This window comes from Stegostoma tigrinum, chromosome 11, assembly GCF_030684315.1.
Source record: "Stegostoma tigrinum isolate sSteTig4 chromosome 11, sSteTig4.hap1, whole genome shotgun sequence".
NCBI lineage: Eukaryota > Metazoa > Chordata > Chondrichthyes > Orectolobiformes > Stegostomatidae > Stegostoma > Stegostoma tigrinum.
In genome coordinates, this window is record NC_081364.1 from 52,577,251 (window position 1) to 52,602,084 (window position 24,834).

Sequence of the window (24,834 nt, forward strand, 5' to 3'; positions counted from 1 at the left end):
GGGATTCTTTACAGACCAGGGCTGTGAAATCTGGGTCATTGAATACATTCAAAAGTAAGATTAATAGGTTTCTGCTTACTAATGATATCAAGGGATATAGGGATAGTCCTGGAACATTGTGTTAAAGTAAGTGATCTGCCATGATCTCGAATGCCTAGTGGATGAAGTGGCTGAAGGGCCTACTTCTTCATAGGATGGAATGTTTAAAGTGAATGTGGTGACAGTCAAGGGGACTGCCTTGTACTGGATGGTGTTAAGCTTCTTGAGTTGGAGCTGTACCCATCCAGACAAATGGAGATTATTCCATTACACTCCTGGCTTGAGTGTTATACTTACAGGAGAAACTTTGGGGAGATAACAGGAGAGTTAATTGTCACAGAATCATAGTCTCTGACCTGTTCGTGGAGCTACAGTAATTGTATGTCTGGTCCAGTTCACTTTCTGGCCAATGGTAATATGGATGTTTCAGTGATGATGATGCCATTGAACTACTGATCATGAATAGGTTGCAGGAGGTGAGAATGTCCATGTGCCATTCTACCAGAGCACAAGACCACAGGCAAGCTCTACTATGGGGTACTCAGACAATGGCTTTGATTCTTCAACCAATTCAGTTCACACTACGTGGCATCAAGAAATGGCTGGAGGCACTGGAGACTGCAAAGGCTGTGAGCCCTGACAACATTCAGCAATAGTACAGTGCTCCAGAACTCACACTACCCTGGCCAAGCTGTTGTAATACAGCTACAACTCTAGCATCACCTGGCAAAGTAGAAAATCACCTGTGTATGCCCTTAAAGCAAAATGCAGGCCAAATCCAACTTGCCCAGTTACCGCCCCATCATTCTACTCTCGATCATCAGCAAAGTGGTGGAAGGTGTCATCAAGAGTGCGATCAAGCAGCACTTACTCAGCAGTAATCTGCTCTGTGATGCCCAGCTTGGGTTCTACCAGGGTCACTCATTTCCGGACCTCATTACAGCCTTGGTTCAAAGAACCAATGGATAAAGAACTGAATTCTACAGGAGAGGTGAGAGTGACAGCCCTTGACATCAAGGCCACATCTGACTGCATGTGACATTAAGGAGCCTTAATAAAACTAGGAACAAGGGGAATCAGGGGTAAAACTTTTCAGTGGCACGTAAGTGATTGTTGGAGGTCAGTCATCTCAACTCCTGGATATCTTTGCATGGTAGTGTTCTAGGCCCAACCACAAGTCCTGGACTTGAGATGACTGACCTCCAACAACCACAGCCATTTTCCTACCTGCCAGGTGTGACACCAACCAGTGGAGAGTTTGCCTTGATCCCCGCGGATTCTAATTTTACTGGAACTCCTTGATGCCACACTCAGTCGAGCGCAAGCTTGATGTCAAAAGCAATCGCTCTCGCCTCAACTCTGGAATGCAGCTCTTTCGTCCATGTTTGAACCAAGGCTGCAATGAGGCCAAGAGCTGGGCATCAATGAGTTTACCGAGGCTAATCCCTAATCTACAAACCATATTTTTGTCCCTACATGAATGCAGCTCTAATCCATCATTCCTCTGTTGGCAAAGCAAGGAGAACAAAATCACAACTGCACATTTTAGATTTGGCTCAACAGACCGAAAATAGCTGAAAAAGATGATTTTTTTGAAAACTACTAAATTGAACAAGCAGCTACATAGGAGCAATCTATTTCTCTTTTAGTTGATAATTCAGCAGAATACTGGGGAATTTTTGGACTCCTGAATTGTCCATAATACAATCAATCATTGCTGTCTTGTCTTAAGTAAAAATATATGAATAACTAAACATTAGAAACAAATTAAAAACCAACCACAGTCATATTTTGTATGTTGATCTTAATATGATAAATGGAAGTGGTTTGGAACTGAGATTGAGCTCAAACTTCCGTCTGCTGTGAATTTACACAGACCTCCAGGTTTACACCATCCATCTTTGCAATGTGTCACAGTGTGTTTAAAGTTGCAGATTGCAGGCAGATGTCTTTGTTCACTGTGGTAAAATTGTATCCGTGATAATGGGAACTGCAGATGCTGGAGAATCCAAGATAATAAAGTGTGAAGCTGGATGAACACAGCAGGCCAAGCAGCATCTCAGGAGCACAAAAGCTGACGTTTCAGGCCTCGATCTCTCCATCTTCGATCCGCCTCCCCCTCTCTCCCGATTTATTCCAGAACCCTCACCCTATCCCCCTCTCTGATGAAGGGTCTAGGCCTGAAACGTTAGCTTTTGTGCTCCTGAGATGCTGCTTGGCCTGCTGTGTTCATCCAGCTTCACACTTTATTGTCTTTGTTCATTGGGTGGGGATTTTGAGGTATCCATATGGTCTGGCTGTAGGGAAGAACTTGCCAATGGAATTTTTCCAGACAGTTGTAGGTTGGATTGGTGACAGGCAGGCTGAGACTGTAGTATAAAAGAAATGGTTAATAACCAAATGCCTTTCTACTCTGCTCTAGATTTCCCAGTAGGGAGTTGTCAGTAAGGTCGGGAATGCCCTTGAGTGAAACATGCAGCCAATTTGGAAAATTAAGGAAAGAGCTATTTTATACATATATTAGCTGTTTTCAAAAGCGACCCAACCTCAGAAGTGCCACTCTTCATGGAAGGTGGGCACACAATGGGTAGTTATAGAACATAGAACATTACAGAGCAGTACAGGCCCTTCAGCCCTCGACGTTGTGCCGACCTGTGAAACCAATCTGAAGCCCATCTAACCCACGCTATTCCATTATCATCCATATGTTTATCCGATGACCATTTAAATGCCCTTAATGTTGGCGAGTCTACTACTGTTGTAGGCAGGGCATTCTATGCTCTTACTACTCTCTGAGTAAAGAACCTACCTCTGACATCTGTCCTATATCTATCACCCCACAATTTGAAGCTATGTCCCCTCGTGCTAGCCATCACTATCTGAGGAAAAAGCCTCTCACTGTCCACCCAATCAAATCCTCTGAATCATCTTGTACATCGCTATTAAATCACCTCTTAACCTTCTTCTCTCTAATGAAAACAGCATCAAGTCCCTCAGCCTTTGCTCATAAGACCTTCCCTCCATACCAGGCAACATCCTGGTAAATCTCCTCTGCACCTTCTCCAATGCTTGAATATCCTTCCTATGATGCGGCGAACAGAACTGTACGCAATATTCCAAGTGCGGCTGTAAGTTACTCCAAGTTATTGATGGTTCAAGTGTCCATGATTGCAGCATTGTAAAGCGAGAGGCTACCAGCCAATAATGTGAGGCCTAAATGATTATCATCTTGGAAATCTTTCCAACTCATGCCAATGGCACATGACATGAGGATGAGAGATTCCTGGTCAGCCACATGAGGATTGAAGCTGTAGCTTTCTCCATAACTATCCATAGATCCAGATCTCAAAATGGCTGTAAAAGTGTATTCTGTCACAGCAACACAAATTCCCTGAGTGATCTGAAACACAGTACATCATTAAAAGTTTAAACCCATGTTCTTATGTGGGTACAACAAGCTATTCAATAGACTAGATCATTGGGAAAAGCTGCCATGTGAGGACCTGGATCTGCAGCAGCTGGAACTGCAAGATCCACAGGACCAGCAGGTCCAGCATCCAGCACTGGAATCAGGACCTGCACTCATCAGAGGGGATAGCTGAGGAAAAGTACCCAAACAGCGGCGCTATTCTGTGTGCAGGCTACGTACAGAATCTACAGGCCAAGGATCAGCTTGCTTGATATGTCGGAGCAGGCTGCAGCTGTTATGTCAGGTAGTCATTGATACTTGGTCCTGATGGATGAAGAGGAGTAGGAATGCAACTCCCCTCCTCACTAACAATTGCTGCAGTATTGAAGACGATCTTGAACATTTGTGTGTACCACTCATTCAGGATTTCTGTTGGGTTTAACAACCCGCATTCACTCTGATGAAGCAAGTAGAAGACTTTCTAACAATGAGTCAAGATTGACACAAAAGCCAGTCGAATCCAAAGAGCTGTAAGCTTCACCTTGAGAACCAGAGTTTCTCAGGTCCAGGGTGTAAATGACCTTTGCAGTAGTCTAGGCTCCATCAGAACAGCCAGGAATTTTGTTCAATGTAAGAACTTCCATTCCTTCAAAGTGCAGCCTGTATACGCTGTCTACAAGAAGATTCTGCAAGTATATGCAAGGATTCCAGGGAGCCACCATCCCCTTAATTGTCTGGCGATGTCAGGTGCCTCAGTTGTTCACAGCCCAACATAGTCTCAGCGGGTATGAGAATGCATCTCTGCACCACAGAAGCACATGACAGATTCAATAGTTGCTTTGTAACTACGACTACCACAAGTGATCAACTCACAGTTCAGGAGCCTTGATTCCTCTGGGGTCTTCCTTCAATACCAACCAGCAAGAGGCTTTCCCCTATTGGTCGTAAGCTATGCCCTGAACAACCCAGCATTTCAGAGAGGAGTGAGCTGGTAGCAGAGGATGTTGGGGATTGGCCAGCTTCCTCAGAAGATAAGGATGAGGACAGACCAGCAGAATATGATCATTCAGAATTGGCTATGATGCATTGTATCTAAAAATCAGAGGAGTCTATCAGAAAAATCTGCAATGTTCTCATCCAGGCACACTTCAACTGAGGACACTATAAGTATCAATGTCCTTGTGCATCTATTGCTCTGCTGTTCATATCATATCCTCATACAGGATGCCCTTTTACATAAAAGTTTTCTGCTGCAAGAAATCATTTTCCATTCACTCCCATGCATCAAGAACCTACTGTCTCATCAACATTCTTTATTCACCCACAGTCAATGTGCAATTGGGAATAAGGGCTGCCATGTCATTTTTCAGGGATTAGCAAGACATGGCTCCTTCAAACCCAAAGGAAAAAATATCATCCCTCAATCAAATCAGCATCTGGACTCCTGCAAACCTCCTTTTGTCATCGAGACTCTTTCTGCTTCCTCTTTCTCTTACTTGAGCTAACTTCTACTTGTGTGGCTGTAGGAGAGTAGAGGACATTTGCTCTTTTCCAGTAAAACAGAAGTTAGGTGAGTGGTGGAGATAGGAAATAAAAATAGAAAGTGCTGGATAAACCCAGCAGGTCTGGCAGCATCTGTGAAGAGAGTTAATGTTTTGTGTCTATTATGACTGGACTCGAGTTCCTCAGAACTTTCTCTCCACTGATACTGGCAGGCTGGCTGAGTTACTCCAGCATTTTCCAGTTTGATTTCTGCTCTTTTCCAGGCTCTGACACTCAGTTCATTGGATTAGGAGTCAGCTGTTGTGTCTCAAGTGGAGCTCTGGGAAGAGTTGTACATGGAGCTACCTCGGGAAGAGCCCACAATACCATTATCCCTGACCCTCCATTTCCTCCCAAACCTGAGCTACAACTCCTTGCTAACCAACTGTACAGAACTCCTGGATGCACCTTAATGCAATGTTGGATTTCAAACCTCTGAATACTCCACATTTTTTAAGGCAGGCGCCATTGTATGGAAGCCATTGTTGTGTGGCTGTGTCCATTTGTTCGTCTGCCACATCTGACTCTCCATGAGAGGGGCTGCTCATACAGCCATGCTCCCAATGCCACAAATTAGCACTTATAGCCGCAATAGACTCCTCCAACATCAACATAAGAGATTGTACTGCTTTTGGGAATAGAGCCAAGTGACCACACATTGCTCCACAATTACCTGCTTGGTTTATAACCCTTGAAGCTCTAAATTTACATAAGGAATATGACCCTTAAGAAATTATGCCTCTTGTATAAAATTCTTATGAAATTGCTTGGCATTGAGCTAAGGTGTTGGATGGGGGTGGGAGATGACCAACCTAATGTCTTGGGTACCTGTCCTATAGTCACTGGTTTGAAAGATTAAAACAAGTGGTTGGACTCGGGTAAAACTACTAGCCCTGAGAAATAAAGGAAATAAATGTGTCCCTAGAGACAGGGCAGTCCTCACCAGACAACCACCTACTTCAGATGAGAAACAAACCAGAGAAAATGGAAAACAACTGAGGGAAGAGCGCTCCAGAGAGCAGAGTGTTGGCATCACAAGCTGCTGAGAGCACCATAGACCATGCCAGTCATCCATTCATTCTCTTGGGTAAGTGAACTTCTCTCAACTGTTGCAAGTTGTTGTTTGCTTTTCCTATTTATTTATGTAGTACATCATATTTAGACAGTTAGTTATTAATAAACAATACCTACTGCAAAATTATTACTGGATACTCAACTAGGTATCCATTCTAGGATTGGATGGATCTAGGTATTAGTGGCCCCCAGACCAAATTGTTATATCCTGTGTCGTTGAGCATTGTTGGATGTTTTGTAAGGTCTCTGCTTGTGCCTTTTCCACACAGAACTTGTACCATCCTGTTGAACAAGAACTGCAGGTGCCTACATTTTCCTGAAAAGTCATGTCAGAGGAACCTCTGGGGAGTTGGTGCAGTCATCGTGTAAGTTGTTGCACAGCTGCCACTATGCAGTGGTGATGGATGGAGTCAATGCTTAAAGTTGCCCATGAATTGCTGATCTAACAGGTCGTATTGTCCTGGATGGGTATTGAACATCTTAATATTGTTGGAGCTGCACTCATTCAGGCACGTGGAGAATATTCCACAACACTCCTGACTTTTGCCTTGCAGATGGTGGGCAGACTTTATGAGAGTAAGATAGTGAGTTACCCACTGCAGAATTTACAACTTTTTATATATGCAATATTTATCTGGTTGGTCCAATTAGATTTCTGATCCATGGTAACCCCGAGGATGCTCGGGATTCAGTGATGGTAATGCCCTTGAAACTCAAGCGGTAATGATTACATTCTCTCTTGTTTGAGATGGTCATTAGCCAGAACATCTGTGGCATGACTGTTACTTGCCATATGTCTGCCCAAGCCTGAAAGTTCTCAAGGTCTTGCTGTATGCAGACACAAACAGTTTCAATTTCTGAGAAATTTCAAATCGTCAGCAAATATGCCCACTTCTGACTTAAATTTGAAGTGGAGGTCATTGATAAATGAGGTGGAAATGGTTGAATCAAACACTAACCCCAAGGACTACAGCAGTGATCTCCTGGGGTTAAGTTGTTCTGCCTCCTACAACCACAAAACCTTCCTCTGTGTTAGGAATGTTTCTAACAAGTAAAGCGTTTTTCATTGATTCCCAATATCAATGATCTTGTGAACGGCTCCTTGGTGTCACATTTGGTTAAATGCTACCTTGATGTCTAGAACAATCACTCTTAACTCACCTCGAGAATTCACCTCTTTTTTACATTGTTGGGACAGAGAGTGCATAAAGGTCTGGAACTGAATAGCCTGGTAGAACCCAGATTTACTATTTGTGAGCAAGTCGTTGCTGTCTAAGTGCTGTTTGACATCACCGGAGATTATCCTTTCCATAATTTTGTTGACGTTTTGGTGTAGTCTGATGAGGCAGGAATTGGCTCGGGGGATTAGTTGTGCATTTTATGGGAAGAATGTGATGAAAAGGCACTGGACTCGAAACGTTGACTCAGTCTTCTCCCCACAGTTGCTGCCAGGCCTGCTGAGTTTTGCCACCAATTTCTGTGTTTGTTTCATATCATTCAGTCTTTGTAGAAGCATCACATACATTAGGATTTTAAGTTCAAACCTCCCACAGAGCGAGATTTGTGGACCGAATCTCCTTAACATAAAAATAAAATTGATTTTCCAGCTGAATCTTGTTGGTTGAACAGTTGCAAATCACACAGATACAGAACCCCGACGCATCTTGGAGTTTAAAAGTAAACCTTGTTAAACAGATTACTTGGTGGATAATTCTAACTTCTGTTTCTCCTTAGTCCCCAATTGTCCCAATTTCATTGTTAACACAAAGGAGCACACGCTAACATAATTTCCCTCCAAAAGGTGTCAGTGTATTAGTTTGAGGGTAAGATATAATCCTTTCTCAGGTGGATTCTTGCTGAGGTGCGAACTGAATTGCCTCAGTTATTTGGGCTTTTCCTCCCCCAGGGAATTTGTACCTGATATAGCAATGCTTATGTTGACTCCTGTAAGTTAAGAACAGGATATGGGTGATGTGGTAGCGGAAGATTCAGTAGATGTTTGTTAAGCTTCTGACATCTACAAATCTTACGGTCATAGGCACTTCAGTGCCTGGGCTAATATCAAGCTATATGATTATAAAAAGCAGCATGCCGAAATACAATGCCAGACAGCAGCAACCACGGAGCAGCACAAAAGGCAAACTCAGCACTCAAAGGCAAAATTTACTCAGAAGCTTTTAAGAAACACTGGGACAAAGATGTGCGCCAAGAATTAATAGAAATGCCAGCCACACTTAGAAAATACAGCACCCTTAGCAATGGAGGCTCTGTTAAGGAGAAAATGAAGGCTCCTGGAGGTAAAATTAGAGAACCCAGGGGAGATAAGAATAAATTTATGAAAAATGAGTAAATATTAGAAAGAGGAAGCATGACAATTTAGATTTGAGTTCTCATCTTTCACAATGAATATTGTCGCCCTCGCCATTAGGCTCCATGAGGTGCAGCTACCAAGGATAGTGAAAAGGCCAGAATGGAAATTCAAACCATGGCTTCAGAATCAACATGTCACAGAATTTATTAAAGCTGAAAATGGATACATTTAAAGAAATCAGGTGTAAATGTTCAACACAAGAAGACGAGTCAGGCAAAATGAAAGATTCCAAAGGACCAGCATTCTGTGATTGAGTTGCCTGCAGTCAGAGCAGCTTGAGGAGGAAGAGCCAGTGTGTCTCCGAGAGATCCCATCCCCCGTGATCTAACCCTGATAGCATACGGAAGGAAGTCACATGGATGGAGGTGACTTCATTCCATTTCTTTTATTCACCCCCACACTATGTCATCACGTGGGCTACCTTCAGCACAGCTAACCCATTTCACCTACTCATTGTCCCCATCGTCCACTTCTCTTCTCCCATCACATACTTTCAACCATCCTCTTCTTTGCCTAACTTTCTTCCTCACTCTCCCTGGGTTCTGATTCCACCTATCCACTCACTCTTTTCCCCCACCACCCCATTATCATTGTAAATACTGCCTTTTCCTAGCTACTACCAGTTCTGAAGCAGGGTTACTGCTCTTGAAACATTAATTCTGTTTTTTTTCTCTCCACAGATGCTGCCAACCCTGTTGAGTTTCTCAAACACTTGCTTTTTTTGTTAAAGATTGATTTGTTTGACAGATTTGGAGATGGTAATGGTGCAGAAGAGTATGCTGATGGGACCAATCACTGAATTACACGCAGATGCTGAGTGCATTAGTTTGTCTGACAGTCTCCTGTTGAGGAACATCGAGGATTTTGGCTCCAAGTTAGCGGAATGTGAGGCATAGAAGTATTCTTCTCCACACTTTCTGCCCCATCTCCTCGTTGCACTGGAGATCCAGAGTCACTGGCAGTGCCTGTTCCAGCATCAGTGCAGCAAGGCTGCCTATTCCTGTGCCATCCATGAGAAGATGTAGCAAATTTCTCAGGGAAGTCCAGGGATTCATTGAAATACTATCAAGGCCGTTCACATGGACTTCTGGCCAAAAGCAAAATTTGCTGGAGAAGCTCAGTAGGTCTGGCAGCATCCGTGGGAAGAAAGCAAAGTTAACGTTTTGACTCCAGTGACTCTTCTTCAGAATTCTGTCACTATTCATCTTTACTTTCACGAATTGATTTAATACCTGGGACTTCAACTTGAAAACTAAAAGGCAGTTTAAATGAGCCAGAAAACAATGTTTTAAAATATTTGCAGATGTCATCAGATTGACAAGTGGCCAAGTTCTTAAGATCCTCTGACATGAGACATGACCACGAATTCCCCTGCGGAATTTTCCACTGACCATTGTTTGAGCTATCTGGGGAAAAATATTTAAAGGCAATAAGCAACAGTCACTTTGTCTGCAGTGATTTCCAGGAAAAAAAAGGAAATCTGTAAAATTCCATAATGCAAAAGGTTGTTGAAGACTCACTTATGCTCAGTGGAATATGAAAGAATGAGAGGTGACCTTGTTCAAAACATATAAAATTCCTAACAGGGTGAATGCGGAAAGTTTGTTTCCACTTGTGTGACAGTCTAGGTCCTGACTGCATAATCTCAGAATAACGAGTCACATACTTAAAACAGAGATGAGTGGGAATTTCATCTCTCAGAGGATTGTAAATGTGAAAAATTCTTTACCACAGGGGCTGATGAAATTGGTCGTCAAGCATATTCAAGTACAAGATAGATTTATGATCAGGAAGGCAATGAAGTTATGGGTGAAAGGCAGGATAATAGATTTCAGGATTATCAGACAGGCCAGATTTCATCAATGGGTTGAATGGCCTACTTCTGCTCCTATATCTTATCATCTTATGCTCCATCCTAATGGCGTCTTGATGATTTTTGGAGGCTAAAACTCCTTTATAAACACAGATAATGACTGTTGGATACCAATTGCAATGTCCCATTTGACTGAAATACCTCTTTGTGATAAACACTAATTATAGCCTGTCTGTTGCAGAAAGGAGTCACAACAGGACGGCCTAGATAACAACGTGTGGAGCTGGATGAACACAGCAGGCCAATCAGCATCTTAGGAGCACAAAAGCTGACATTTTGGGCCGAGGTGCTTCATCAGAGAGGGGGAGGGGGAGAGGGTTCTGAAATAAATAGGGAGAGAGGGGGAGGTGGATCGAAGATGGGCAGAGGAGAAGATAGGTGGAGAGGAGACAGACAAGTTAAAGAGGTGGGGCTGGAACCAGTAGAGGTGTGTAGGTTTCTGGAGGGAGGAGGGCCTCAAGACGACCTGCAGGCTACAGTAGTAAGAGCTTGCTCTCGCAACAGATTTCATCAGTCTTGGGCCTCTCTTCTGTTACAAGTTGAAATACTTCTGACAGACAGAGAATTTAAAAATATAGGGAATTTCAAGTACACGGGAGCTACTCTGGAAAAGCAAAGAGATTGTCTCCAGAAGAATAATCAACTGACATGGGCTGCAAACCCTTTAGAATTTCAAGACCAGCAAAGAAACATTAAAATGCTATTGTTTTTTGTTGGTTTTCCAAATCCACCTCCCACCTCATAACTTGTTCTCTGCAGCATGCTACTGTGGTTTGTAGGGATGGGTTTTTCCTTTTTAAAAGGTTGTATAGCATTATTGTAAAGTCACCAAAGAACATTAACACCTCAATTTTGTTACCATAAGAGACGAGTTTGGTTTATTTTCACAAACAGATTTGCGCATGATCAAATATCTATTGAATTCTACAAGGAGCAACAGAACATATACAGTATAGCACAGGACCAAGCCCTTCAGCTCACCAAGCCTGCACCGATACATGATAGCTTTCCAAAGTAAAATCTTTTTGTCTCTACATGAATTGTGTCTCTCTATTCCCTACTTATTCTTGTATATGTTAAAATGCCTCTTAAACATAGCTATTGTATTTGTTTCGACCATCTCCCCGGCAATGTGTTCCAGGCATTACCACCCTCTGTCTAAAAGGACATCTTTTAAATAAAAACCAAGTTTTGATAAATATCCAGTCTCAGGAGTGAAGACGAACTTATTTAATCCTGCAGACTTGTTCATAAAAGTTTAACAACAAAAATATCTCAAAGAAGTACACTTGTGCAGAGAAACAGAACAATTCACAATATTAAAAACTTACATTGTCAAAGACAATACTACAGATGTTAAACAGTCATTGCTGATTAAATTTTCAGACATTCACACTCACTTTCATACAGAAATCCCAGACAGAGCACCAGATCAGAGGGTGATGCACCCATTTTTAACTCTTATGTACATCCTAACACAACATGGGGAGTTTGGTGTACAATACGAGGCCCTATTTAGACTTTGATCCTCGAGTTGTCTGTCTTCGCTGCAGTTGCTGACAGCCTCTGCACGTTCTCTAGACTTTTCCCTTGTTGCAATACTCACTTTCATTACCTTCATTTTTCTTACAGTAAGCTTCCCTTTAACATTATTGGGTCCTCCAAGCAATCATTCATTTTATTCAATTTAGCATGGATAATACCATTCCCTAAGCAAGGCTACTTGATAACCTGTTTCTGATGTTTTTGTTATATTATTTGTTTATCTGACTGTTTGATGCTCTTTCCATGGAACAGAATACAGAAAACCTTCTTGTCCATTGAATTTATCAAAATATGCTTACACAACTTGATAAAACTACTTGATTTATCAAGTAGAGCATACTGCTCAGTATGCAAAGCTAAGGAGAGATATAAATTCATTTCCAGGATCTTTGGTGTAAAAGTGACAGATTTTCAGTAACCACAAATTCAGATTTTTATGTTAATCTGATAGAGATTAATGCTGCATTGAATGCTGCCCAGAATTTTAACCATTGTGTGATACTCCTCACTACATCAGAAATAGCACCTGTTCTAATAGCAAATGGAATGAAGACCTCATCAGAACATGTGAGCACATGTTCACATAATTGGAGGCCAGTTACACCCTGTTTAATGAGCACTAAATTGTTGCCAACAAAATATGAGTTGCTCTTTAGTCGCAGTTTATGGCGATACAATCATGTCAAGAGGTAACTTGCCTTTTTCCAGTTTTGCATCATATCATAAAACCACCGCCTTAAAAGTGATTTAATTACAGTCTGTGGTGTCAGTGTGCACGCAGAGAATCTCCCCATTTCAAACTTACAACCAGTTGCTTTTGGCTACTTCCACACATTTGTTAAAGCAAAGGGAGGAAGGAACAGGGCAGTACTGTCAGTCCGATTAAAGTAAGACATTTCCAGGAGAATTCTCACCATATTAACACACTGCGTTCTGACATTAGTTGACGTCTCTCGCTAATAGCTGAACATGGTAAACATATCGTTTCTCCATAGTGCTCTCTTTCTTGCCAGTTTACATGGAATTCAGGCTCTTAAAATCTGTTCCTTTAATGTGAGATCATTTGGAAAATCAAAAATAGCGAAGGAAGGAGTACTGGATGTGCTTGTGAAGGTGAGTTTGAGATATTTCACTTCCGAGTTTCTGGAATCATGGTCTGAATCTCAAGATTCAGATAAATTAATTTGTAACGGATTTTATTGAGCTTGACTAAATCAGATTAAATCTGAAGTATACAAGATGGACCTGTACAGAATTCCTTTATTAACTGTAATTTACTGTATTGCAAACATGTTTTTACAAATAATCAGATTTCAAGACACAGGCTGAATTGCGAATGGTATGGACCTCTTCAGTGCTTTAGTACAAGCAGCTGTGTAGGATGAAAAGCGGAAGTTATTTCCAGACATTAATTGGAGTAATGGTAAAAGCTGAAACTTGAATCAGAGTGTGATATAAAAAAATCCCTATATTAACTGAAATATTTTTATTATAAATACTTTGTTAATGTGAATACCCTAACACTATTAACAGATTTAAAAAATCTGATTGGCTTTCAATTTGAAATGTAAAGGGTCATTATTAATTTTCTTGAATTTCCTACCTTGATCTTCTGAAGGTGCTGCTCATCTGATGCAGTGTCTTTGGATCAAACACTTGGTCAGTAGCTACTTACATTGACCATCCTTCATTAGTAAACCCAGACAGTGAATTTCAGATATTTGTTCCATTGCTAACAGCATTACAAAAACTTGTACTCACCTACCCACCCACATATTGTATATTCCAGCCACCTGCTGGCAACCAGGATTCCCAGGCAATTTTCTGCTCCCAGTTTTGGTATGCTAAGTGAAATATTACCTCCAAACTGTGCAGATAACCATCATCCAATCTCAGTTACACTTTATGTTCAGAATACAGCTATTTGCAATCTGAAGTTGCAATTACTGCAAGTCCAATTATGTAAGCAGTGACAAAGAAATTTGAATAAGTACATGAATAAGAAATGTTTGGAGGGATATGGGCCAGGAGCAGACAGGTAGGACTAGTTTAGTTTGAGATTATGTTTGACACGGACTAGTTGGACTGAAGGGTCTGTTTCTATGCTGTATGACTTTATGATGGCATTTGTGGTAAAACAGAGGTCACGGTATCATACGTGCACTTGAAGAAAATTCCTTACGGAAACTACAGGCTGGTGAGCAGTGGTACGCTTTGTTTATACACTTTATGTTTTGTACAGTTGATGAAATGCCACTCATGGAATTATCATGAATGAAATGTCTGGGCGTAGCTACAACAGGAAGCTTAGAAAATATATAGAGAATGATCAAAGTAGCAGTATTTAAAAATAATAACCAAAACAATAACAAATCAAGCAGCATGATGACAGATTTTCTTATGAACTTGATAAATTCAGGTTTTGCATTTGTTTGAACTCCCAAATGTTCAGGATGCTTGCGTTATAGGCTGCACGGCTGCAATTCTAAAGATTACACATTCAGAATTGATTGACAATTGAAAAGGAAATAGTAGATCATAATGTGCTGCAGGATTAAGTCCAAGTGCTTTTAGACTTGCCCTTGCAAGTTAAATTTTTAAAAGTTTTGCTTGGCGACTTACTGGAGATGTGAGCTGATTACATCACAGAGAGGGAAGCTAGGCATCGAGGATGTGAATGGACAGGGCATGATACTATCTCACCTCATAACCAAAACGATTGAGGGTTGTGAAATTGATAATACAAGCACTGGGAAGGAAGTGCAAATTTAAGTAGGCATTAGAAGAGAAATAAAAAGAAGAAGGATTGGATTGTGAGAAAGAGAAAATCGCAGATCACAAAAGATGAATTATAGGCCAATCAATCTTTTCTTCAATGATTCTAATTGTCCTTATTACATTTGATTATTTTAGCTTTTGTTTTGCATTAAATACAACATTTTACAGCAAGTTTCATTATGTGTTTTGCTATGAAAATATGCCTTCACTATAACTCATATCTGGATTGGAAGCTTGGAGCAAGAAATTTAGGCCCCACCTGCCTTGAAAGGCAATCATAAAAATCTTGAATGATTTAAAGGAAAGCAGAGAGTTGTTTGCAGTCTCTTGACTGCAAACTTTTCTGAATCAACTTTTGCTATCAACTTTTCTAAACAGATGATTTGGTCATACACCCTACAGTATTGCTGTTTCTGCGGTCTATCAGCTCAATTTGGGTGTGAAATTTCCCTGCAGTTGTGAATGTGTTTTAATTAATATTTAATTCAGTGTAAAGCATCTCAGATGTCCCTTGCCCATGAGTAGCACTTGATAAATGCAAGTACTTTCATTTACTTATACATGGGTATTTCCTGTTTGAAATAGAGATTTAAATCTGAAAGGAATCTGTTTGAAACTTGACAGAAATAAGTAAACAGTGCTCAGCTTGCATCAGAGACAGCAAATCTCTTGTGAAAGCATCATTCTGATTTTTAGTATACTATTGATGCAGTCTATTTAGGATCTTCTGCTCACAATGACCCCTTGTTCTTGTTGGTTATTATTGTTCCAGCCACGAGTCCTAGCAAATTGTCCCGAACATGATGTCAGTCATGATGCCAGCAATCATTGGTAACCTTTTCTGCACATTCCACCATTATGCAATTTTGTAGAATGTCTTCTTCCACAAGTGTACTACTGTAAACTTCAAGCCAATTTTTTCATGGATTTTCCAAATCTGATTCTTTCCCCAAGAATACAAAAGAAATTTGTGCCTATATATCTCGAGGAACAGCAGTGCAGAATCCTTTTATAGACAATTTTATATAATCCACTCAGCGTACCTATCATTTTCTGCAGGTAATCTCCCGTTGTGATCTAATGTTGATGATGGAAATCAAGGATTCAAGAAATCAAGCATTTCCTGTGCTAATGGAAAGACTGAACAGGTAAGACTATGAAGAAGTTTTCGTTTCTCTAAAAAGTAAAGTCACACACCATGGGTTTATAGGCTGAACTTTTGCCTTCACTACTGTTCCTTGTCAAAGCCATTGCGATAATATATGGGACTGAAATAACTACGCAGGGACTGGTATCCCGTCACCAAGTCACCCTTTATTTACATGTACACAGTACACTGGCTGTGGCCAAACAGCTCAGAGTCTGTCCCTGAACTGACAAGACTTCGACTCCCCTGTTTATATCTGTCAGTCAGGGCTCCCTAATTGGCCCAGATTAACAATCACCATCAAGGATCTAACAGTCAGTAAGATCTACCTGGTTCCAATCACTAAGAGACCATCTGTCTCGACCTGACAGGAGAAAACAGAACATATGTACACATATAGATTGGGACTTCATTCCTAATGTAAAATAAATGCTTAATTCAAATGTATGCTCATTTCAAGTTGTAAATAATTCAATATTTTACCTCAGTCAAGGCAACAGAAATGAATTTGAATCTGTCATCAGCAAACGTTTGGGACGAAAGGCCTACAAAGAACAGTATGCTTTCATTTACAGGTAACTTTCCATCTCACTTTTGTATTCCAATTGCACATTTTCTTGTTGGAGAAATGAATAATAAGGAACATAGTGCCTAGATTCTAAAGGCATTATCACCAAATAACTCAAGCTGACAAAGGACACATCCTGACTTTTGAAAGATTTAACCAGTCCATTAAAAAGCAAGTTTCAGATTTTGGATTTATTTTGTGATATCCCTGACTGAGTATGCATGCCAAACAATCTCAAGCAAAAACTCATACTTAGTTAAATAATCTGCCTGCTGCGCTATTTGAGCAATTCAAATTCTTCACAGTTTTCTTTCTTAACTTTAGAAAATCTACAATGTTTTGCAAAAATACTTGGCCTCTCTCTCAATGAGAAATTTAAGTGGCATGGAAAGCTGATTAAAATAGCCAGAGGGAAATACTAATTGAACAGTGAGGCAAAATGATTGAGACTAAAATACATCTGAACAGTTTCCTCTTTATCTTCATTTTCTAAAAAAAAAGTTCCTTTTGGTAAACTTCATCATTTATCAATCTGAAGAATCACCCAGCATCAAGTATACATTGGTGAAGCATTAAGTAGTTTAAACGCAGAATACTATAACTAGCATTGCTTATTATTTGTTGTAGTATTTCTAATCCATTCATCATCTATGAGTAACTGCCTGAAATTAATTGAGAATTTAATATCAAGAGTGCTGAATTATAGATCATTTGTGTTCTGATGGAATTATCAAATTTATTTTATGCTGCAGCAGACAAAGAAATTGTATTCTACATTTTAGTGCCAGTGGAGAGATCAAAGAGTAGTGCACTACTCCAATGTGCTAATTCCCTATGACTTGCTTATTAAGATACATTTTTCCATTTTGTATGCTAAATCATTGTCAGTGAGGCCACTTTGGAGTTCCTGTTGCATTGCCATATGAGGGACATTATTAAATTGGAGAGGATGCAGAAAAGATTTACCAAGACACTACTCAGCTGGAGGGTTTGCATTATAGGGAGAGGCTGCGTAGGTTAGAAGTTTTTCACTGAAGCGTAGGAGGTTAAAGGGTGACCTTATAGAGGTTTATAAAATCATGAGAGGCATAGATAAGGTGAGTAGCAAAGGTCTTTTTCCCTAGGGTAGGAGAAGTCAAAACTGGAAAGCATATTCTTAAGGTGAGAAGAGGAAGATTTACAAGGGATTTGAGGGGCAACTTCTTACAGAGTCTGGTTCATATGTGGATAGAACTGCTAGAGGAAGTGTAGATGCAGGTAAAGTTACAACATTTAAAAGACATTTGGACACGTACATGAATAGAAAAGGTTTCGAGGGATAAGGACCAAAGTTAGGTAAATGAGGTTAGTTTAGTTTGGGAAACTTGATCATCATACTGAAAGGTTCGTTTCTGTGCTCTATGACTCTATGTCTTCTCATCTCAGATCTTCATTTTCCTTCAATGAATCTTCATTTTCCTTCAATGAATTGCTCCTAAGCTTTTATGAATGCTTTCTGATATTTGCTGAAAGTGCTGTGATAAGGCACTTCTTATTACACATTAAATATTCAGTAGGTACAGAACTACCATTTTAAGAACGTATCGAGAATTCAACACTTTCATGAAGCACATGGGAGAAATGTTAGCTTTCGTCAGTTGAAGTCAGCACATGGAAAGTAAACATGTCAAACATTGCAGCATTTAATTAAGTTTGTTATCCAAAGGAGAAGCTTTAAAACTTTATCTTTGCTAGTGTGTAATGTAAAATGTTACGACTGCAGGACAGTGTCTTATCGAACATGTTTCTATGTGTACTTTAGGCCAAAACTATTAACAGTGAAAAGGATTTACCAATATCCTGATCATCATGGAGACATTTTTGCAAGAGAGCCATACGTGGTATGGTTTTCATCGCGATATACCAGTAAGTTAATTTACACATATATACATAGTTGTATTCTTGCAGAAGTAAAATGATAAGATATTTTCTGGGTAAAATGAGGATGATTTCACACTGGCCTCAAAGTATTTTCGTTCTTCATTGTAAGCTAACAAATAGCATGGTTGGCTATAGTGTGTTATTTCCCAGCAATGCTTCTTCAGGTGCCATTTACTAGCTGTGCAGACAAGGAGGAATTCTGAGGTTACATCCAAACATTGTCTGATGTGAAGATATACAAATTCGCCTCAATTCAGATTCAGAGAAAATTCAAATCTCGCAATTTTGCAGAAGTGAAGTCAAAGCAGCCACCCAGGGGAAGTGGGGTTTGGGATATTATAATCAAACTAAATCCTAGCCACATCTAGCATCCCTGTTGATTCAAGTTCCAGCATGAGCAACCAGTCTCAGACTAAAAACAGATTTTTCCTGACCACCCTACTCTAGAAACGTTGTGTTCTATTGTGGGATACTGGAGTATATGCTTTCCAACATCAACTGATGGCGCTATAAAGTGGCGACATATAAACTTTTCGCTGTACTTTTCTGAGTACATGTGACAATAAAGTTAATTCAGTTTAAATCATTTCAATTCAGCACAGAGCTGGGGTAGAAAGCTGGAGTTTTCTGGATCAGGATCTGGATGTGTAAAGCTGTACCATTCGCTGCAGTTGGTGACTGAATCACTTCTTGCCTGCAGTAAGATTATTGAACAGATATTAAACTTGCTGGAATTAAATGTTACCTTAACTATGTGATACGTAAATTCTAATGTGTTAGCAATTTTTAAATTATCTACACAGAAATAAATAATATTGTTCGTATTTCCTGATACTCACAATTACATCATTTATGTACATATATTTGTTTGATCCCACAATAATTGAGCATTGATGAAAAAACGACACTTGGTCAAAACTTTATGTCTTCCACTCAACAGAATATTACACTTTAATACCAATTCAAGGTAACAAACAACATTTACATTGCAGAAATTTTCTAATCAACCTCTGGAGCAGGTGGGATTTGAAGTTTGGTCTCCTGGCTCAGAGCTGGGAACACTACGACTGCAGGAGAAAACAGTGCTGATTGATTGGCAAATGGACGCTGAGCAATAGGGTGTTGTCTTGGAGAATGCACCTATTAATGCTGTTTGATAGTTAACAGCCAGGCTTTGTTTAAATTTTAAACCAAGCAGTCTAGCCTGATCATTTCTCACCGTATATTGTGTGAACTAATTGAAGGCATTAAAATGCTCACTCTTAATCCAAAACAGTACCCAGTTTTGCACAGGGTTACCCTGAAAGGGTAAGGCATCACAAAAGTTTGAACAGTAGGTGAAGCTTGCTGTTTCACCCTAATACCATTTGGTAACAACACAAGTAATGTTCACCGCTGACAGGAAGTATTAGACTGTGAAGCCAAAAAAGATATGCTCAAATGAGTGCCCTCCGCTCCAACCCCAACCTCACCATCAAACCCGCAGACAAGGGTGGCGCAGTGGTAGTATGGCGCACTGACCTCTACATCGCCGAGGCCAGACGCCAACTCTCCGACACCACCTCCTACCGCCTCCTCGATCATGACCCCACACCCGAGCACCAAACCATCATCTCCAACACCATTCACGACCTCATCACCTCAGGGGACCTCCCACCCACAGCCTCCAACCTCATTGTTCCCCAACCCCGCACGGCCCGTTTCTATCTCCTTCCCAAAATCCACAAACCTGCCTGTCCTGGTCGACCCATCGTCTCAGCCTGCTCCTGCCCCACCGAACTCATCTCCACCTATCTGGACTCCATTTTCTCCCCTTTGGTCCAGGAACTCCCCACCTACGTCCGTGACACCACCCACGCCCTCCACCTCCTCCAGGACTTCCAATTCCCTGGCCCCCAACACCTCATATTCACCATGGACGTCCAGTCCCTGTACACCTGCATTCCGCATGGAGATGGCCTCAAGGCCCTCCGCTTCTTCCTGTCCCGCAGGCCCGACCAGTCCCCCTCCACCGACACTCTCATCCGCCTAGCTGAACTCGTCCTCACACTCAACAACTTCTCTTTTGACTCCTCCCACTTCCTACAGACTAAGGGGGTGGCCATGGGCACCCGCATGGGCCCCAGCTATGCCTGCCTCTTTGTAGGTTACGTGGAACAGTCCCTCTTCCGCACCTACACAGGCCCCAAACCCCACCTCTTCCTCCGGTACATTGATGACTGTATCGGCGCCGCCTCTTGCTCCCCAGAGGAGCTCGAACAGTTCATCCACTTCACCAACACCTTCCACCCCAACCTTCAGTTCACCTGGGCCATCTCCAGCACATCCCTCACCTTCCTGGACCTCTCAGTCTCCATCTCAGGCAACCAGCTTGTAACTGATGTCCATTTCAAGCCCACCGACTCCCACAGCTACCTAGAATACACCTCCTCCCACCCACCCTCCTGCAAAAATTCCATCCCCTATTCCCAATTCCTCCGCCTCCGCCGCATCTGCTCCCACGACAAGACATTCCACTCCCGCACATCCCAGATGTCCGAGTTCTTTAAGGACCGCAACTTTCCCCCCACGGTGATCGAGAACGCCCTTGACCGCGTCTCCCGCATTTCCCGCAACACATCCCTCACACCCCGCCCCCGCCACAACCGCCCCAAGAGGATCCCCCTCGTTCTCACACACCACCCTACCAACCTCCGGATACAACACATTATCCTCCGACACTTCCGCCATTTACAATCCGACCCCACCACCCAAGACATTTTTCCATCCCCTCCCCTGTCTGCTTTCCGGAGAGACCACTCTCTCCGTGACTCCCTTGTTCGCTCCACACTGCCCTCCAACCCCACCACACCCGGCACCTTCCCCTGCAACCGCAGGAAATGCTACACTTGTCCCCACACTTCCTCCCTCACCCCCATCCCAGGCCCCAAGATGACATTCCACATCAAGCAGAGGTTCACCTGCACATCTGCCAATGTGGTATACTGCATCCACTGTACCCGGTGCGGCTTCCTCTACATTGGGGAAACCAAGCGGAGGCTTGGGGACCGCTTTGCAGAACACCTCCGCTCAGTTCGCAAAAAACAACTGCACCTCCCAGTCGCAAACCATTTCCACTCCCCCTCCCATTCTCTTGATGACATGTCCATCATGGGCCTCCTGCACTGCCACAATGATGCCACCCGAAGGTTGCAGGAACAGCAACTCATATTCCGCCTGGGAACCCTGCAGCCATATGGTATCAATGTGGACTTCACCAGTTTCAAAATCTCCCCTTCCCCCACTGCATCCCTAAACCAGCCCAGTTCATCCCCTCCCCCCACTGCACCACACAACCAGCCCAGCTCTTCCCCCCCACCCACTGCATCCCAAAACCAGTCCAACCTGTCTCTGCCTCCCTAACCGGTTCTTCCTCTCACCCATCCCTTCCTCCCACCCCAAGCCGCACCCCCAGCTACCTACTAACCTCATCCCACCTCCTTGACCTGTCCGTCTTCCCTGGACTGACCTATCCCCTCCCTACCTCCCCACCTACACCCTCTCCACCTATCTTCTTTACTCTCCATCTTCGGTCCGCCTCCCCCTCTCTCCCTATTTATTCCAGTTCCCTCCCCCCATCCCCCTCTCTGATGAAGGGTCTAGGCCCGAAACGTCAGCTTTTGTGCTCCTGAGATGCTGCTTGGCCTGCTGTGTTCGTCCAGCCTCACATTTTATTATTATGCTCAAATGAGTGATGTGGTATATGAACTTCAGTGCTGGTCTGATTCCACACATGTAGCCAATACATCCTAAAGACTGGTGGATTGTAGCAAATGTTGTGTCCCTTTGGATGTTCACAACAAGCACAATACTTGCCGCACCCAACCAATTCACACTTGCCAAACTGCGTTTAACAATAGATGTGATTCTTCAGTTAGACAACATTTGCTGGATAATCCTAAATTTTTGAGGAATTACACTGATAACAAATTTAGGAATGTCAGCTGGGCTCGCAATGTGATGCACTTGAGTATAGAGAAAGTTACATATATTAATTCACAAGGCCCAGTCCTTTGCAGACAGAAAGAACAAGTACATGCACTGTAAGATAATAAAATGTGAGGCTGGATGAACACAGCAGGCCAAGCAGCATCTCAGGAGCACAAAAGCTGACGTTTCGGGCCTGGACATTTCATTAGAGAGAACATCATGTGTGCTGTGTTCATCCAGCCTCACATTTTATTATCTTGGAATTCTCCAGCATCTGCAGTTCCCATTATCTCAAGTACATGCACTGTGCTGGTTTTAATTCACAAAGTGATTTGCTGGTTTATTTCTCAGGACAGCGTCCTAATCAATCAGAGTTCTCCTTCCTGGTTTAAAATTTAAACAAAGCTTTGTTGTTAACGGTCAATCAACATTAATAGATGCATTCTCCATGGTGATATTGCAACCAATTACAGTCCATTTGCCCACCATCAGCACACTCCTGTCATGCAGAATAAGCGTTAATTTGCCCCTTGAGTAATTATATTGTGAAATGTGCTGGTGAGTACAAGATGAAAGTCTTAGCTAAAGCCTATTTTTTTCAACCACTTGACTTAAATGGTTTTAAGAACATGAGAACTAAAACAAGTGGTCGGCTTCTGGACATTGAACATGCTCATGGCTGAACTTCTACATTAACTCCACCTTTTACATTATCCCCAGTGTGGTGTACAGTAACTACATGTTATATAATTGCATCCAAAGTTACCATAATAAACTAGGCTAAGCAAAATTCAGATGAATGGGCAGACAGACAAATAAAATGTGAACATAATGAGCTTCTCCTAAGCACATATTGGTTTTACCTCAGAGTCGTACTAAAAATTGATCATTTGCATTGTGAGAAAGAATGTGTGTCATATTTATGAAGGATCAAAATTGTATTCATAAAACAGCATTCAATCATGAAATAAAAGATTAGAAATGCATTAACAAATAAGGATCAGACAGGAATGTAAAATTAACAATTCTCATGGACGTTCAAAGCACAAAAACTAGAAATTAAAAGTCAGGAAACAGCTACAAAGAAATTAATATATTATCTTTGTTAATTACACGTATTGAATTAAATGAAACAGAATAAATTATGCAATGCCACATAACTGAAAAGCTAGATAGAAAGGAAAGATTACGACTGAAAATGAATCATAGTGAAGCCAACCAGTCTGATAACCAGCACATAATTGATACTGAAAGTTTACTTCATTGAATCTGAATTTCACACAATTCATTTTGTTTCACTCCCCGTTAAGATCAGCCAACTTTTAAAAGGGGATCTAAATTCCTAATAACCAACTCAAAGAAGTCTGAGAATAAGATTTCAAGTTTTAAGAAAATTATTGTAAAAGCAACAGTGACTAAACAATACCTAATAGACAAATAACCAATAGACTAAACTCTAAACTGGCCTTTAAAATGACTGAAAACATCGTGTTGCAGTTATACTTTACATCCGGCTCTCTGCAGAATAAGTTTTAATGGGAACCAGTTCCAAATCACTCCCAGCTTCCAACGAGCTCACTTCCCTGTGTTTAACCAAGCTGCAACATCAAGTGACTGTCAAATAACATTTCTCTCAGTTTTTAGAGAATTTCAAATCTAATTGCCAGCGTTAATGTTTACTCCCAGGAATTCCTTCCCCAGGCCACATCGGCAGAAATTTTTCAGGGTCTTTAGGATGCCACTGCGATGCATATCTTTCACCAGCGTGTGTATTCCATCCTGCATACTGCCTGGTAGCCCACAGAAAGATGGCACACTATTCTTTGCTGACCATGCCACCTGCAGCCTTTTGTCTCTCCCACTCTCTTCCTGTCCAACAGAAAACATCTGAGACAGAAAATGTGTCCATAATTAGCCCAGCTGCTCTTGCCTTTATTACAAGCCCTTGCTTGAAGTAAGCCTCAGCCTGGGCCCCATTCTGTCCCTATGGTAACCAAGCCACTCGGACTTATTGTTGGGTAGAATTTGAAGACTACATAGTCCTCACTATTCCTCCATTTTGCCATGAATTAACAAGATAACCGAAACATAAACAGCGAATAAATGTTTGTGAACATAATATTTTTCAACATGCTTCTACATGAATAAGATAAGACTTTTACTTTTTCTATTACTACATACTTGCAGAAATGTAATTATTTGTGTTTCATACATATGACAAATTCTGATAATAATTCAATTCCTCTGCCATTCCCCAAGCTATAAGGGACTTTGTCATTATCCCACAACACACGGCACCAGATTCAGCAGTCAGTGAAATGAACGCATTATATGATGTTTATGTGGAGATGAAACAACTCTGGAGAGCAAAGGTACTTGTAGTCTGGTTCTAAAGTGGATTATTAAGAATGATTGTTGCACTTTGACTAAAATGGTTTTTAGAACATAAGAACTAAAACAAGTGGTAAGCTTCTGGACATTGAACATGCTCGTGGCTGAGCGTCGACATTAACTCCACCTTTCACATTATCCCCAGTGTGGTGTACAGTAATTACATGTTATATAATAGCATCAACAGTTACCATACTAAATTACGCTG

General features: G+C 41.5%; 1 protein-coding gene across 1 annotated transcript in view; it reads left to right on the forward strand.

Annotated features, from left to right (window-relative positions):
* Nucleotides 1–12,622: 12,622 nt before the first annotated feature.
* The window catches only part of LOC125460512 (deoxyribonuclease gamma-like), a 28,174-nt gene continuing 15,962 nt past the window's right edge, over nucleotides 12,623–24,834 (forward strand). The window contains exons 1-5 of the mRNA XM_059649650.1: nucleotides 12,623–12,966; nucleotides 15,691–15,779; nucleotides 16,267–16,353; nucleotides 18,148–18,251; nucleotides 24,495–24,607. Of these exons, the coding sequence (XP_059505633.1) occupies nucleotides 12,823–12,966; nucleotides 15,691–15,779; nucleotides 16,267–16,353; nucleotides 18,148–18,251; nucleotides 24,495–24,607 (537 nt within the window). The 5' untranslated portion in view covers nucleotides 12,623–12,822. The remainder of the gene's footprint in view (nucleotides 12,967–15,690; nucleotides 15,780–16,266; nucleotides 16,354–18,147; nucleotides 18,252–24,494; nucleotides 24,608–24,834) is intronic.